The 14,917-nt window shown below is 36.0% G+C and overlaps 2 protein-coding genes across 4 annotated transcripts; both read left to right on the top strand.

Annotated features, from left to right (window-relative positions):
• Window positions 1-1,359: 1,359 nt before the first annotated feature.
• On the top strand, window positions 1,360-7,285 carry LOC140781850 (WEB family protein At5g55860). 2 transcript variants are annotated; one of them, XM_073128117.1, is made up of 5 exons: window positions 1,384-1,549; window positions 1,821-1,903; window positions 2,387-2,476; window positions 4,619-4,818; window positions 5,188-7,285. In XM_073128117.1, the coding sequence occupies exons 3-5, from the start codon at window positions 2,470-2,472 to the stop codon at window positions 6,982-6,984; spliced, it is 2,004 nt and encodes a 667-aa protein (XP_072984218.1). In that variant the 5' UTR covers window positions 1,384-1,549; window positions 1,821-1,903; window positions 2,387-2,469; the 3' UTR covers window positions 6,985-7,285. The 2 variants fall into 2 exon arrangements, with proteins under 2 accessions (XP_072984217.1, XP_072984218.1); XM_073128116.1 differs by lacking the exon at window positions 1,821-1,903 and having other exon boundaries at window positions 1,360-1,549.
• A 682-nt stretch (window positions 7,286-7,967) lies between these two features.
• LOC140782160 (uncharacterized) lies at window positions 7,968-13,823 on the top strand. Of its 2 annotated transcripts, none has more exons than XM_073128595.1 (9): window positions 7,968-8,399; window positions 9,438-9,544; window positions 10,434-10,502; window positions 10,725-10,840; window positions 11,398-11,452; window positions 11,578-11,698; window positions 13,011-13,058; window positions 13,150-13,244; window positions 13,339-13,823. In XM_073128595.1, exons 2-9 carry the CDS (start codon window positions 9,446-9,448, stop codon window positions 13,438-13,440), a joined length of 705 nt encoding a protein of 234 aa, XP_072984696.1. In that variant the 5' UTR covers window positions 7,968-8,399; window positions 9,438-9,445; the 3' UTR covers window positions 13,441-13,823. The 2 variants fall into 2 exon arrangements, with proteins under 2 accessions (XP_072984696.1, XP_072984697.1); XM_073128596.1 differs by having other exon boundaries at window positions 8,112-8,399; window positions 13,153-13,244.
• Window positions 13,824-14,917: the final 1,094 nt, after the last annotated feature.

Below are 14,917 nucleotides of genomic sequence, written 5' to 3'. Positions count from 1 at the left end.
CACGGTAAACTCATGTGGTTTCGACTCTTTCGAGTCATCTTCAATCGTTCGAAAGAGGGTCTGTCTTTATTGTTAACGAGAAGCCATTAGTCTCAATCAGTCAAGCTAACAGAGGTTGAGTTGTCCTCTGTCTCTATTGCCCTCTTTTAATATATCGATCACTATTGGTCACTTTGATCAATTATGCAATCAATTAATCTCTATATGGTGAGCCATATATGTAGTTAATCTTTTTTCCTGTATTTTATCAGTAAGTATCAGCAAAGACAATAGATAAGCACAAAAGAGCTTATAGAATTCTCACAATTTTAGCGTAAAGAGCAAAGGTAAAATAACTATAATAAACTAATACAATAATTAGAGCTATAGAAAAGACACTTGGTTCACCTTAATCTACCCAAGGGATAATGGTTCCCAACTATACTTTTTTTTAAAAAAATTTACATGAATACAATGCCTTTTATTTTTATTATATTATTTTTTGATTGAAAATAATGGTTCCTAATATACACTACATAAATAAATTATGTGCATCCCATTATAACAAATAGTGTATAGACACACACAGTTTTTAAAACTTGATCTTGCTAATTAAAAATATAAACTATAATTAATTGTAAAGCCTTATGGATGCCCTTCTAGCTACTATTTTTTAATAATTATATATTAAAATATAAATTATTTAGTGGATGAGATAATAAAGATGCACTTATTTAAGAGCAGTGTGCCAGTGTATCAAAAATATATATAATATTTTTGTCTAACTATCGATTAGCTTCCATGAGTATTATGCAAAAAATAAATTCTTTAAATCCTGCGAATAAAAATATTAATATCAAAACTTATATCTAATTATTAGAGAAAACAGTGAGTTTCTAAATCCATATATATATATATATATATATATATATATTTTATAATATAGTGTACATAATTCATGCAGTGCAAATGCCCTTTGATAAAAGGCAGTGTGAGAATATCAAAGGGTTAATTCGCATAATTTTAATTTTGATATTTTTTTAAAAAATTCCATCATTTTTTGCTAAACAGTAGGATTTAATTTTCGAATAAAATTAATTAAAATTGTGGCAAAAGAAATCAACTGTAAATCCAGGTGTTAGTTTTAATCCTGTGATTAACTAATTTAAACACACCCTTTAATTCAAAAGAAACGCAAAAGAACAACGCCAGGGTAAAATTTGAATCGGGATGTGCGGAGGAGCCGGTCGAAGAATAGCATGAGTGCGGTGGGGTGGATTATAAAAATGAGATCCTGAGATTAGCCGGGCAGCGGGCAGGCCCCCCTGCGAGTGCCCCGTGCGTGCTCTTAGACCCGGTCACGGTCAGCTGTCATAATCTAAATTCCTCTTCTTTGCAACAAACAAAACCAAACTGCTCCTCTCGACCACCCCTCCCATCCCCCACCTTCGTACTACTATTCGCCCGCTTTCCCATCCCTTCTCCTACGCCAACCCAAAACCCCTTCCCCTTTTTCTTCTCCCTTCGCCGATCGTCCCCGGGAAACTCATACGCGATCACTACGACGTCGGTAAACCCTATTTCTCCTTCTCTTCCTTTCTCGCGATTCTTTTTGTTCTTCTTCTTCTTCTTCTCTCTCTCCTTTTTTTGCATCTGTATGTGTGCTTGTTATCTTTGGGGGAAAGGAAGCGAAATTGCTTGATAATTGAAGCTTTTTGTTCGATCATTTTTTTTTTTTACTTTTTCCTATTCTGTTGATGCTACCTTTCCTTTTTCGTAAGTTTTCCCTTCTTCTTATTCTCTTTCTCCCTCTGACTTTCTCCTGCTCATGAGTTTTGAAGCTTCGCGAGGGGCGATCGATCGGTTGCTGCTTCAGATCGCATCCGGATCGCATTACCTTCGCTTGGTATCGACGGGAAATATGGTTGTTATATAAAGAGGGGAATTTGATCCCAATTTTTCTCTTACTAGCTTCTTCTTATGAGTTATGACACGAATTCTGATTTGGGTTTGTCGACTTGCACGCATACGACCGTTTGTTGGCCATGTTTTCTTCAATGTATTCCTAGATTAACCTAGTTTGGGATGTGAATTGACATGGTTATATATTGGGAGGGCTTGTTATCTCCAGAATTTCCCCTTTGTTCCGTGGTGTAAGAACGCTTTTCATTTGTTCTTCTTTCCAATCTTAATGGGACCTTAATTGTCATTCACCTGTAAAATAGGATCATTTTCATTATTTTGTTAAGTCCTTTTCCAAATTATACTTCTAAGATGGTAAAATGTTTTCTATTTATCTTTCTACTACTTATATAACATTACTTGGACGTGCTTAAACATTTTCTCCTCTTGAAAGTTTTATCTTTTATTCTTTCATTTTCTTTTCCTAAATGAATGTTGTATAAAGGTGGAAGCGCTATTGGCGGCTTGAAGTCTTGTTCCTGGAAGTGTTGACTACTGTACCCGTTCTGGTCCTCGTGCTGCTTAGGAATGGAAGGTCTGAATTATTTTTCTCCTTCATGTTCTGTTATCTACTACTTTACTTGCCATTGTAATACTATACAGTAGTTAGTGGTATTTCTGGGAGATATTGTGTTAGCCACTATCATAATTTTACCTAAGATGCAATTTTTGTTGTTACCTCCTTTTTCATGTCCATTCAGATGATTTCTTGATTGAGATACGCTTGTTACATGTCTTTGCCATATGCATACTTTCTCCCAGATCAGGTTTTCCATGCTTCTGTTTTTCGTTAGAGTTGTTATGGTTTGACATGATAGGCTAACCCTAACTTTTCTCCTCTCAAACATAGCAAGAAAGGTAAATAAGCGACTTTTTTTTAGAATTTTTTTTTAAATAATCTGATATTTCACCTTGAAGATGGAATATTCCGTCTTTCCTTTTTTATCTTGGAGTTTGACAATGAGAATGATGCAACTGATTCAGATTTGAGGTAACAAGTAAAAACTGATCGGAAGCATAGATTTTTCCCTAATACCAGATCTCTGAAACAACCAGAGAAATTCTTGCAGCATATACATGAAAAGAGGAGGAAGGAGAAGTAAAGAGTAGGGTCCAAGAGTACCTAAAGTTGGGATAGGAGCAATTTTGGGAAATCAGGTTTTTTTTACTATTATTCTTAATATCATCGGTTTATGTTGCAGATGGTTAGGCCGGAAAGAATCAAAAGATTGGCAATTCTTGACTTATGGCACAAATAAATTGGCAAAGCCACTATTATCTTAGTCAACAACATCACTCGTAATGAACTTAATGGTGGTCAGAACTCAGAAGTCACATTGCAGTCCAAAGGATTTTTAGATAGCCACTACGATATAGCAGATGCAAGCAACATTTTAACTCATTTATGTCTTGCATGCTTTGAAACACAAAACTTTGCAACATACACTCATCATGATGGCCCCAAACCATTGGCAGTACTTATAAGCACCTTGCTGACTTGATGTTCCACTATATAATATGAGTTAATGATGAATGAATCAGCTTTTTTTGGCTTTATTGACATAAACATATTTGGCCTTTTCTACCTTCACCTGCGCTCAAGCTACCCATGTTAAATTAGATTGTCATACAATTAAATATTTGTAGGGGGCAACTCTAAAATGAATTTGGCATTTAATATATTGAGTTCAAAAAGTTACAGGACGTTCGTGGTTAAATTATCGTGGTACTTCATGAGGTTCTCAGAATTGTTTACTACTCACTGGTTTTCATGGCAGTTTTGACTTTCATCTTATTTGTCAAGGCCTTCCTTTTCTTCTGCTTTGGAGTCCAAAAATAAAAAGGATTGGTGCGCAACCTATCTAGATAACTTCCATCAAACGATATGTTTTGAATAATGTGAAGCACTTGAAGTTTCTTTTTCTTCTTTGTGTCAATCTATCTTCCTTATCTTATCTTCAAGAGAATGGAGGAGGGTGCAGATCACAGCATTTTTTTAATAGTTAATGATGTACTAATTTGTCTTTTGGTTTCTGAGGATTCAAAAGGCCATAAGTGGGTTATCTGTTTCAAATAGCTTTATCATCCATTTTTCTTGATATTGTACGTTTGGCTTCTTATATCTAGTGGGATTCTTGGTTCAATTGGCATTTTCAGCTTAGAATAGTATATTGTCCAACATTTTTGATATGGATTGCTGGGTAGATCAAGATCAACCTAGATTTTACTTTTGCAATTCCCCTAATCATGATTTTCTGGATATATTTTGATCTCATTGTTTTTACTCATTGCTGTTCATAATAGGAGAAAACTAGTGTTACATATGTACTTTGGAAGCTCAAAGGTTATTCCTCAATAGTGCTGATTTTAGTTTTAATATAACTTTAGTAGTTTTAGCGAAAAGTATGTACTATTGGCTTCTTCTCTGCTTAGTATGCTCATTTACCTTTAGTCTGCAGTTGTAAGCATATTCAAAATAAAATTAAAATTAAAAATTGTTATTTGGCTAGGAAAATCTGTCATTTGACTTGATAAGACGATGGTATATAAGCCCCTATGAAATTATTACATAAAGCCTGTTAGTACTTGTGTCACGGGTTATTGGAGTATATGCTCAATTGCTCATATTTTAGTTCCGTTGCTCAGAAGCCTCATTGCATATCCTTTACTCTTGCAGGCTTACATAGATTGAGGAAGATGGACAACATGAGTGTAAAAGCTCGTCAAGTTGCTACTGATTTGCCCAAAGCAGAGGTGGGAGAGATAGATACAAGGGCTCCTTTTGAGTCCGTGAAAGCTGCTGTCAGCTTATTTGGTGAGGTTGTATCTTCAGCTGACAAACAAACCATACGAAAGTCGAAGCCTCAGCAAACAGAGGTATCTCTAGAATATGAGCTTCATAGACTTGAAATATGTACTACAAAATAGTGATCAATTAGTCAATTGTACCAAGAAACCCTTCAGAATTGGCTGGATTCCCAATGCTTTATCACCAAATTGGTTAATGGGATTACTTTGTCAGGAGAAAACAGACCATTTTAGATTTTGCATATCAAGAAGCATGCTTTAATGTGAAGCTGAATCTTTCATATATAGATGCTTTGCTTGATATTGAGGTGCCTTGGGCTACTATATTGAACTAAATGAAAAATCTAAAAGGAGTTTCTGATCGTCAGCCTATCCATACTTGTGACTTTGTGAGTTGTTTTAATTTGCACAAATCCTGACACCTTATATTTTGGACAGAGAGCATTGGCCAAAGAGACTGAACTTCACTTAGCCCAGAAAGAGTTAAATAAGTATAAGGAGCAGCTGACTCATGCTGAAACAACCAGGGTTCAAGCGCTTGCTGAATTAGAGAGAGCTAAGAAAACTGTTGATGAACTAACTGATAAGCTCAATTCAATAAACAAGTCCAAGGACTTGGCAATTAAAGCTACAGAAGCTGCAAAGGATCAAACTAAGCAATTTGACAGCTCCAATGAGGGCAGTAGAAATGATGGTGTTTGGAAGCAGGAACTGGACAGTGCTAGGGAGCAATATGCTGTTGCCATCACAGATCTTGATGCTGCAAAACAGGAGCTTAGAAAATTAAGGAAGGATTTTGACACATCCTTGGAAGCCAAACTATCTGCTTTTGAGCAAGAAGCTGAAGCCACACAGTTGTCTGAAGCCAACTCTGAGAAGGCTGATCAGCTTTCCAAGGAGATTGCAGCAGCACAGGATTCTCTTATGCATGTGAAATTCGCCACTGAGCAAGCCCAACAGGAAGATTTGAAGATACGTTCTGAGAAAGATGCTGCCAGGAAGTCTTACAAAGAAGCACTAGAAGAAACTGAAAACAAGCTGGCATCGTTGAGAAAAGAATTTGATCCGGAAGATCACCAGAACCTTGAAGTGAAGCTGTCTGAAACAACTGCTGAGATTGCAGCTGTCCAGAAGAAAATAGAAGATGCACGGTCTTCAGATTTAGAGTCTGTTACAACTGTCAGAACTGAGCTTGATGGTGCTAAAGAGGTGTTGCAGAAAGTGGTTGAAGAAGAAAGTTCTCTCAAGAGCTTGGTGGAATCCCTAAAACTGGAGCTGGAAGCTGTAAAGAACGAGCATAATGATCTAAAAGAGAAGGATGCAGAAACTGAGTCTATTGTAGGGAACCTTCATATCAAGCTTCAGAAATGCAAAGCTGAACTTGAGGCTGCAATTGCTGCAGAATCTAAAGCCACCTCAGCATCAAATGACTTGATGTTTGCCCTTCAGCAAGTATCCTCTGAATCAGAGAGCGCACTACGTGAAGCTGAAATGATGAAGAAAAGTGCCGAAGAATTAAGAGAAGAAGCTGAAGCAGCACGGATCGCCTTTATTGAAGCAGAGGAGAACCTGCAAGTAGCTTTAAAGGACGCAGAAGAAGCAAAAGCAGCAGAGGCAAGAGCCCTCGATCGAATCAAGGATTTATCAGAAAAGGCAAATGCTGCTCGGGCCTCAACTTCTTCTGAGTCGGGGGCCAAGATCACAATCTCAAAGGAGGAGTTTGAATCTTTGAGCAGAAAGGTAGAGGAATCTGAGAAGTTGACTGAGATGAAGGTTGCTGCTGCTATGGCTCAGGTGGAAGCTGTGAGAGCTAGTGAGAATGAGGCAATTAAGAGATTAGAGGCAGCTCGGAAGGAGATGGAGGACATGGATATAGCTACAGAGGATGCTCTGAAGAGGGCAGAGATGGCCGAGGCAGCAAAGAAAGCTGTCGAAGGAGAACTAAGGAGATGGCGGGAGAGGGAGCAAAAGAGAACTGCTGAGGCTGTCTCTCATATACTTGCCGAAACGCAGGTATCTGTGCAAGCATCTCCACCTAGACCAAGGGTTCCGAGTGCGAATCAACAACATAAGAGTGAAGGACACTCGCAAAATAGGAGCGAAGGACAGCACAAAACCAGTAAGATGGTCTCAAAAAAGACACTTCTGCCAAGCCTTAGTGGCATACTTAATAGGAAGAAGAACCAAATAGATGGTGGCTCTCCATCTCTTCTTCCAGGGGAGAGACCTGTATGATCTCTCACCATTTCCTGGTTTTGCGAGTTTCTAATGTTGTGATCTTGACAAAAAAAAAAATTTGTAACTTCTCCGGTTGTTTCAGTTGTGTATAGTTATTCCACGAATTTGTTAAGTTGCCATTTTGGAGATGAGTTTCAACTGTTGTATATTGTATGATTTGCTTTTCCGCTGTGTTGAGCTCTTGAGATGACCCTTTTCTGGTTTATGGTCATGAAGATGTTAAACCGTACAACACTCTTTTTGGTTGATCATATTCCACATTATCTATGTGATCACTGATGCTCCCCTTGTTCTGTAATACACGGTTGAATATGCCTTTCTCAGCTGCCGTTTCTACTTCTAGTTTTATGTTTTTGCTAGAATTGAATGAAAGCAAATAAACTGTCATCAAATCTAAGCTCTGCAACCAATCACTATTGAATCCAACTGATCTACTTGTACACGTGAAATAGGCTGTAGAAATGCAGAACAAGTGGATTTTTATTTTTATTTTTGCTATTTAAGTCGGCTCCTAACATTTTATTCATATCTAATTTATTTTGAAATTTAAATATGAGCATGTTTAAAATTATTGATCTAGGCATTATAATTTTTTTAAATATTCTAAATTTTTGTAGAAGTTTTAAGTTTACTAAATATTAAAACCAATATTTAAAGGACTAATTTGATAAGATAAAAACTCGAACAAGTGCCCTATCCTCGTAATCATTATCACAATAGTTTATCACCAAAATTTCTCCTTTTATATAGGATGATCCCTTCTTGCATACATGTTAGAACTCCTGCATACTATTCTTTGCCTTGGGCACGTAGCAATATATTATAACTACTTACAACTGGAAGAGTACTACATCGTGCAATGCATCAAGCCTAGTTGTAATTATTGGCGAGTAATTTGCAAGATAATTCCACTTTATAATTACATTAGTATACAAGGGCTAGAACTTATATATGTTACTTGCAATTTGCATACAAAGATCATAACATGGCAGAGAGAGGAGAGATCCGCGAATGGTTGGTTAGGCGGGATGGGCGGTTGAGAGAGAGAGAGAGAGAGAGAGAGAGGAATTGTTTGGAGAAAGAAAGAATTCTATATCCGTCCATTCCATTGCCGTGAGAGGAGAGAGAAAGAGAGGGAAAGGAGAATTCATGCATGACAATTGACAGATCGGATACGTCTCCTTTTTATTCCTCCTGCCCTTCCTTCTTCTTCTTCTTCTTCTCCTCCTCTCTCTTTTGTCTTCCAAAACAATCGGCATTGAGGCAATTCCTCAGATATCACGCGTGCTTGTTTGTTGCGGGATGTGAGAAAGAAAGCCAAAGTGGAGGCATTTCTTTCTTTCGTTCTCTTCCTTTTCTTGCAACTTCTCGTCTCATTTGATGGAGAAGTCGCAGCTTTAATTCGCTCGCAGGTGAGCTATAATCTCCAATTTCTAGAATTAATTGCTATAGATAATGATTTAATTTTCTGCACCAATCTACTTCAATGTTTGCAAGATCTCCAGTTTATAGATTAGGATTGTGGAATCCTCAATGATTTGCTTGCTGTTATATTGGATTAATCTCTAGGTATCTGTCTAGTTCTTGGCTTAGACATTGTAGAGCTAAGCCTTACATTTAATTTGCTACGGAATGGATAATGACCTTGTGTCTCTGTTAATGGTTTGTTTCTGTTTTCATTGATTGGGTTGAGATAAAGAGGCAGAGGAAGAATTAGGCACAAAGGCAGTTCATTTCTAAATCGTTCGCAGAAATAGAAGTTTTAATTATTACCTAATATATGTAGGCAAAAATAGAGAAACAAGACGGCATTCCAAAAATCTTCATACTTCTGGTAGTACAACATTGTAAGCTGCAACTATTATGCTCAGATCTGAGGGGAACTTCCTAGGTCTGCTTCTTTTTCTTAAGTTGTGAACGATTGGGTAGATGCTTGCGATGGGTTGTGAATTTTACTGTCAGATGATTTGTGATTGGAATACAAGATACTATGAAATATTGAAGAACATCTAGTGTTTAAGTGCTCATCTGAGACAGCTTATTTTATCATGTGAAATGCAGCTTATCTAGTGTTTGGTTGCTCATCTGAAAGTTCTAACAATTTACCTTATGTATTCCCCACCTTACCTGCTTATACCTCTCCATTGGAATGCTAAACTATAAGCAGCTGCAGGAAGGCAAGGGACATCCTAAATGATATACGCTCATACAATGGCCCGAAGATGCATATTGGGTAGTCTTAGTACTTGTTAAGGTCACTGTAACCATAATTTTCATCTCATCAGTAAACCAGAAAGAAAAAAAAAAGTAATTTTCTCTGTTTATTTTACTCCAAATCAGAATTAAACATCTTTATATGTATCTATTGCCAAGAAGTTTTATCTGAAGGCCAGATTCTGCATCATGATCTGCATGTAATTCTAAAAAAGTATGTGCTCATGATGTTACAGCTGATGCTATGGTTGGAAGTCGATTCTGGTTTGGAGGACTCTTTAACCGCTCGAGCAATAAACGTCAAGGTAGTGGTGAAAAGGTTCTTGACTTCACCCCTCTTCAGGTAAAGTTTCGTATTTAGTTGGCTGCTATTTCCTTAAACTGGTCCCTCATTCTATGGTAAATTGCTGATTGATTCTTCTCATTGATTTTATGAGCGACAAACATCCAATTACAGAACGATCATCTTGCTTTGTCAGGATATATGTATAGATTCTACCACCACTCTTGAAAGATTAAGCTTTGGAGTAACTGTTTGCTTAACATGGTATAGACCATGAGGTCTGGAAATTGGCTGACCTTATTCTGCCATTTAATTTCCAGACCTCCTACTATTTGATTTCCATGCTCAACTGTGTCACATTGAGAGGGTTTTGAGAGCACAAAAATCAAGAGTAGAGAACGAAGGGGGATTAAAAAGTAAAATAGACATAGTTCACCTTGGGAGAAATCACCTAGTTAGCATATAGTCAAGCATGACGAAGGCTCACATTCTTATATACAAGAAGGTACCTAATGATTCTTTTTTTCTAGTCCAATAAAAATGTCAGGTTAGGACGACAATATATCGACCTTTTTAGCATGAGATTGATAGCGATTTTAAACGCCAAAGTAGAGAAAAATATGGCAGAAGGAATTCTTCGAGCTGATTCCTTTTCCAACTGTTGTGCTACTTATTGCTAAAGAACAGTAGAGATAGATATTGCAAGACCACAAAATCTTATAATTCATTGATTTTATATGCTTAGCTATATCGCTTTTCTTTTAGTAGGTTGGAGACCTTTGCTTCTTTATTATGTAAGACATTCTCATCTATTCATAGGGTTGGATGAACAATTATATATGGTGAAAATGAAACATTATTAGAACTATGTTTTCTTTTTCTCATAGCTCTGTTCTTTTATTCATATACTATTTTGACAATTTGGTCTTATATTATATGCCTTTTCCAGGAACAGCGGTTGCAAAGGCTTAAGGATCGACTTAGTGTACCTTTTGATGAGACTCGACCAGATCATCAAGTAAGTAATATGCACAATTTCCAAGTTCCGATACTTTGAAAACATACAACACTATATCTGAGTACTTTATCTCAATTATAAAGGGATCTTGCTTACTAAATGGTTTCATTACGTGACAAAGTAATATAACTTTTTCTTTTTGCTTCATGAACCTGAGGATAATGGTTATTCAGAAAATATATGATAAGGCTCTTGTATCATGTTTTGCACCATAATTGGCAGGAAGCTCTCAGAGCACTTTGGCATGCTTCCTTTCCAGAGACAGAACTTACGAGCCTGGTCACAGAACAGTGGAAAGATATGGGTTGGCAAGGTCCTAATCCATCAACAGATTTCAGGTAAACATAGGGTTTGTATAGCTTTCTTTTACTTAATTGCGATGGTTGGTTTTCTTGTGCAGCAGGCTTTCTATTCACTAATACTTTATAAACCAGAGAGATGCTCTAGAGGACATATAGGTTTATACTTAGTGATCATTAATCATAAAAAAGTAATAGATAAGTAACCAAAATTTTACATCACATCAAGAATGCAGGCATGATATTGATAGGATGTTACGGATTATTGGCCATGGTAAAGCAATTAAATAGAATCTCCCTTTCCCATCATTTGAAATTTAGATAGAAATGGACAACGCAGCTTACTTTGTGTGCTTGTGGATAGAGCTTTCAAATCCTATTCAAATGTACCAACTAAGTAGTATGGAGGAAGGTCAATGGAAATAAACAAGGAGTCGGCCAATTTTTCTTTTTGGAATTGCGTATATACGAGGAATTCGGAGAGATTTCCAGGACACCTCTTTCCTTTTATGTAACATAAACTGTTTTCTCAAGTTCTGGAAATAATCAAAATTTCTATTGTGAATTTATGTTCTCTTTTTAATTTTGTTTTTCAGGGGCTGTGGATTTGTATCACTTGAGAATCTATTATTTCTTGCAAGGACTTATCCAGTATGTCTTTTCTCTTCTCATAAAATGTCAACTGCAAATAAAATTGTTTCCATCTTTTGATCTTAAAATGAATTGCCTAATATGAGACTTTGTTGAGACTGACACTGATTTGTCTCTACATGAAGGCTTCTTTCCAAAGGTTGTTATTCAAACAAGAAGGTCTACGGGCAACATGGGAATATCCATTTGCTGTCGCAGGCGTCAATGTTTCATTCATGTTGATTCAGATGTTGGAACTAAATTCAGGTCTGTTGCCAGGCATGCAGTATATTTAACGAATGGTATCTTCAAGATACATAGACGCTAAAAAAAATATTTAGAATAGAATTAATCAGCATTGAATTATGTCTATGCAAATGATCAATTGGACAGAAATATCATATGAAAAGAAAGTACTAGACACTTCTTTCATGGTACGGAAGAATTTTTGGATGTCAACTTTAAACTTTTTGTCTTAAATTCATTTTAATATATATCTTCTACTGAGATCTGGAAACAAATCAAATTTAAGCTGAAATTCCATAGGGGGGAAGCCTAATAGAAGAAAGAAAAAAAGGCAACAGGTAAAAATCAGAAATTGTTTTATCATTACATCCAAGAACTGATATGTGATCTACGTTTATCTTTAGCCCCAAAACTGATGTGCAGGCAAGTGTACACAATATCCTAAGTCACTGGGATCACCAAGCAATGAAAATTAATTTGTTATAGGAGGAAATGCTGAGGTTGATTATCTATTATTTTTGGTATCTTTATATCTGTTATTTATAATCAACAAAATGTTTTGAATGATTACTTTATTCTATTTTCCTGCACTACTATGACTACCTTAGGTCAGAAAAGAGATTAAGATCTTTCATGCTGAAAGTTGCTTCAATTTTTTGGTACTTATCAGGGATGTTCTTTCCTTAATTTATGTATTGTGCTATACAGTTCATTAGTCCATAGTTAATTTAACCGACTAGAAATAGTTAAAATGGTGTGATAGTCAATTTCCATGTGTTCACATCTCTCTTTAGCTGCTGTTAATAATCCATTTAACTAGAGATTATCCTGTTTTAGAAGGGCTTAAAACCCTTTGAGGAAATGTGGAATAAACTCTAACCGCTTCTCACATTAACCACTAAAAGCTCTGACAGATTGAAATTTACGACGTCTACTTCTAAATGAAATTCTTTTTCTTTACATTCATTTGTTGTTGTCGTTGTTGTTTTATTTGCTTATTTATTTTTTTATGAGAAGTGGCCCTATGACTTCCATCCCATAAAACTTGACGCGTGTGTTTTTGATCCATCTTGGGGCATTGTTTCTGGAACCTTCACAGTTCTTAGGGCTTATCCTTATGAAGCTTGACTAATTGTTAAGCTTCATCTTCCTTATTACCGTCCTTGGGGACTTTTTTCTCGTTCCTGTTTTACTCCTCTCCTTTAATTCCTTGTTCATTGTTAAAAATATAGATGCACAATTGAATACGATGTTGGGAAATTATAATCTTCTTCACTCTATCTCTTCCTCTCTCTGAAATTTTTCTGATTTGAGATGTCTTTACCCTTGGCAGCAAAACCAAAATCTCTGCCTGGAATCAACTTTGTAAAGGTGTTATCAGGTGAGTCACTTTCCTATATGAATTAGTAATGCTTTCCTCTCTTTCTCATGCTTTAATTATCTAATGCATTTCTAAATTGCCATGATCTTAGAAGATGAAGAAGCCTTTGATGTTTTGTACTGTATAGCATTCGAGATGATGGATGCTCAGTGGTTAGCTATGCGTGCTTCATATATGCAGTTTAAAGTACTCTCCTTTGCCCTCCCGTTTGCTTTATTTCTGAAACAGTTTAAAATGTTCGTGTTATTATGCTATTTCTTTTCTATGATAATTCCTCCAGGAGGTCTTGGAAGCCACAAGAATCCAACTAGAAAGAGAGCTGTCTTTGGACGACGTCCATCGAATTCAAGATCTGCCAGCTTACAATCTCTTGTACAAATAGGTTAACCTAAGTTCAATAGTAAAGTTTTACATTCATTATCATTATATAACTTCTCAAATATAGTTTCAGTTAGGAGAATTTAAGGTATAACATTGTGACTGACGACTAACATGTAGAGAAGCAAATCGCCAACTTCGTTTACATAGGAGAGCATTGGTTCAAGTGACCAAAGCTCTAAAGATGAGCACAGTGCCTTTTGGTTTATTACATCAATAGAGTTGTTTTTTATTGGTATCATATGTTATTATTAGCTTCATTTGGTTAATGAGCTCATCTAGGATACGAAGGAGCTTCTTGTCTTTGTATACTTGAATTTTGCTTACATAATTCACGTCTGAATATTTGTTTAGGAAAGAAAATAATCTAATTATCTTGGATGAGGATATAGTGTTTGTTTGTAAACTATTGATGAAGTAGGCCAGTATTTCTTTGTGTCATACTCAAGCTGCTCTGTGCTATGTTCTCATTTAACAATACTAATTGGACGTTTATATATATATATTTAAAATAGACTTGGAAATTGGGCAAAAAAATCTCAATCTCACATAAGAAAAAGCTAAAAAAGAACTACATAAGTAAAAGAAAAGGTATACAGGCAGAGTATAACCTGAAATTAAAAAAAAAAATTGCTGTAGTTCCTTTCGTTCTTTTTTCAAAAAAATCTATTGTAGTGAAGTTCAAATTCAATATTTAACTAATATGCACATATTATTTTAAACAGGTATCCATTTTTTGAATAAAGAGATTGCTTCTTCCCATACCCATAAGGGCATACATCTCCAGGGTTCACTGTAGTCTTGACGCATTTGACACTTAGCACTACTGAGTTTGGATATGAATAAAAGCAGAGCAATTAAATGATGGCTATTTTTTGGAAAATGACTCTATAATGATCTAATAACTAATGGCGTGCTTTAAGAAAAAAAAAGGAATTATATTGAGGGTTAAATTAAGTGTTTGGCATAGATATCAGTTAGATCAACAACTTGTTACATTATATAAACCTAAAAGTTGAGTAGGCATAGATATGTCTTCTGCTATTCATGAAAGGTGCTTATAATAGGACAACTCTTCTACAGATGTCCCAGATTCTTGCATCTCATATTGTCCAATTTCGGCCTACTCCGATCAAGGCAATTTCGGACCACTTTGACTAAAATAACCAAATGAGTTATCTAAAGATTCGGATCAAATCAAAAATGGACCCAATCTAAGGGACATCAATAATTGATATCTCTGACAGTCTTTTAATATTTCAAGGTTTTAGTTTTTCCTTTTTCTCTTGTATTATCCTCCTACCACATACACTTCAAGAGTTCATTCGACAGCCAATCCAGTGAGCTCATTCACTAACTCCACACTCCGGATAACTCACGAGTAATATTTTTTAAAGAATTTTTTTTCCAATTCTCTTCTCTTTCTCTCCCATTCTTTAACTCTCATTTCCTATCTCTACTACCACTAAAAAAATAGCTAC

This window comes from Typha latifolia, chromosome 2 (assembly GCF_019914945.1).
Source record: "Typha latifolia isolate L0001 chromosome 2, TyphaL0001v2, whole genome shotgun sequence".
In the NCBI taxonomy this organism is placed as follows: domain Eukaryota; kingdom Viridiplantae; phylum Streptophyta; class Magnoliopsida; order Poales; family Typhaceae; genus Typha; species Typha latifolia.
This window is presented reverse-complemented; position numbering and strand designations above follow the sequence as displayed.

Excerpts from the sequence above, each read along its gene's own strand:
- LOC140781850 (XM_073128116.1), top strand. Across the intron at positions 4,819-5,187 it reads CGAAGCCTCAGCAAACAGAG|AGAGCATTGGCCAAAGAGAC; the intron begins GTATCTCTAGAA and ends TATTTTGGACAG.
- LOC140782160 (XM_073128595.1), top strand. The coding sequence starts at position 9,446 with ATGGTTGGAAGTCGATTCTGGTTTGGAGGACTCTTTAACCGCTCGAGC. Across the intron at positions 11,699-13,010 it reads GATGTTGGAACTAAATTCAG|CAAAACCAAAATCTCTGCCT; the intron begins GTCTGTTGCCAG and ends TACCCTTGGCAG. Across the intron at positions 13,245-13,338 it reads CTTCATATATGCAGTTTAAA|GAGGTCTTGGAAGCCACAAG; the intron begins GTACTCTCCTTT and ends TAATTCCTCCAG.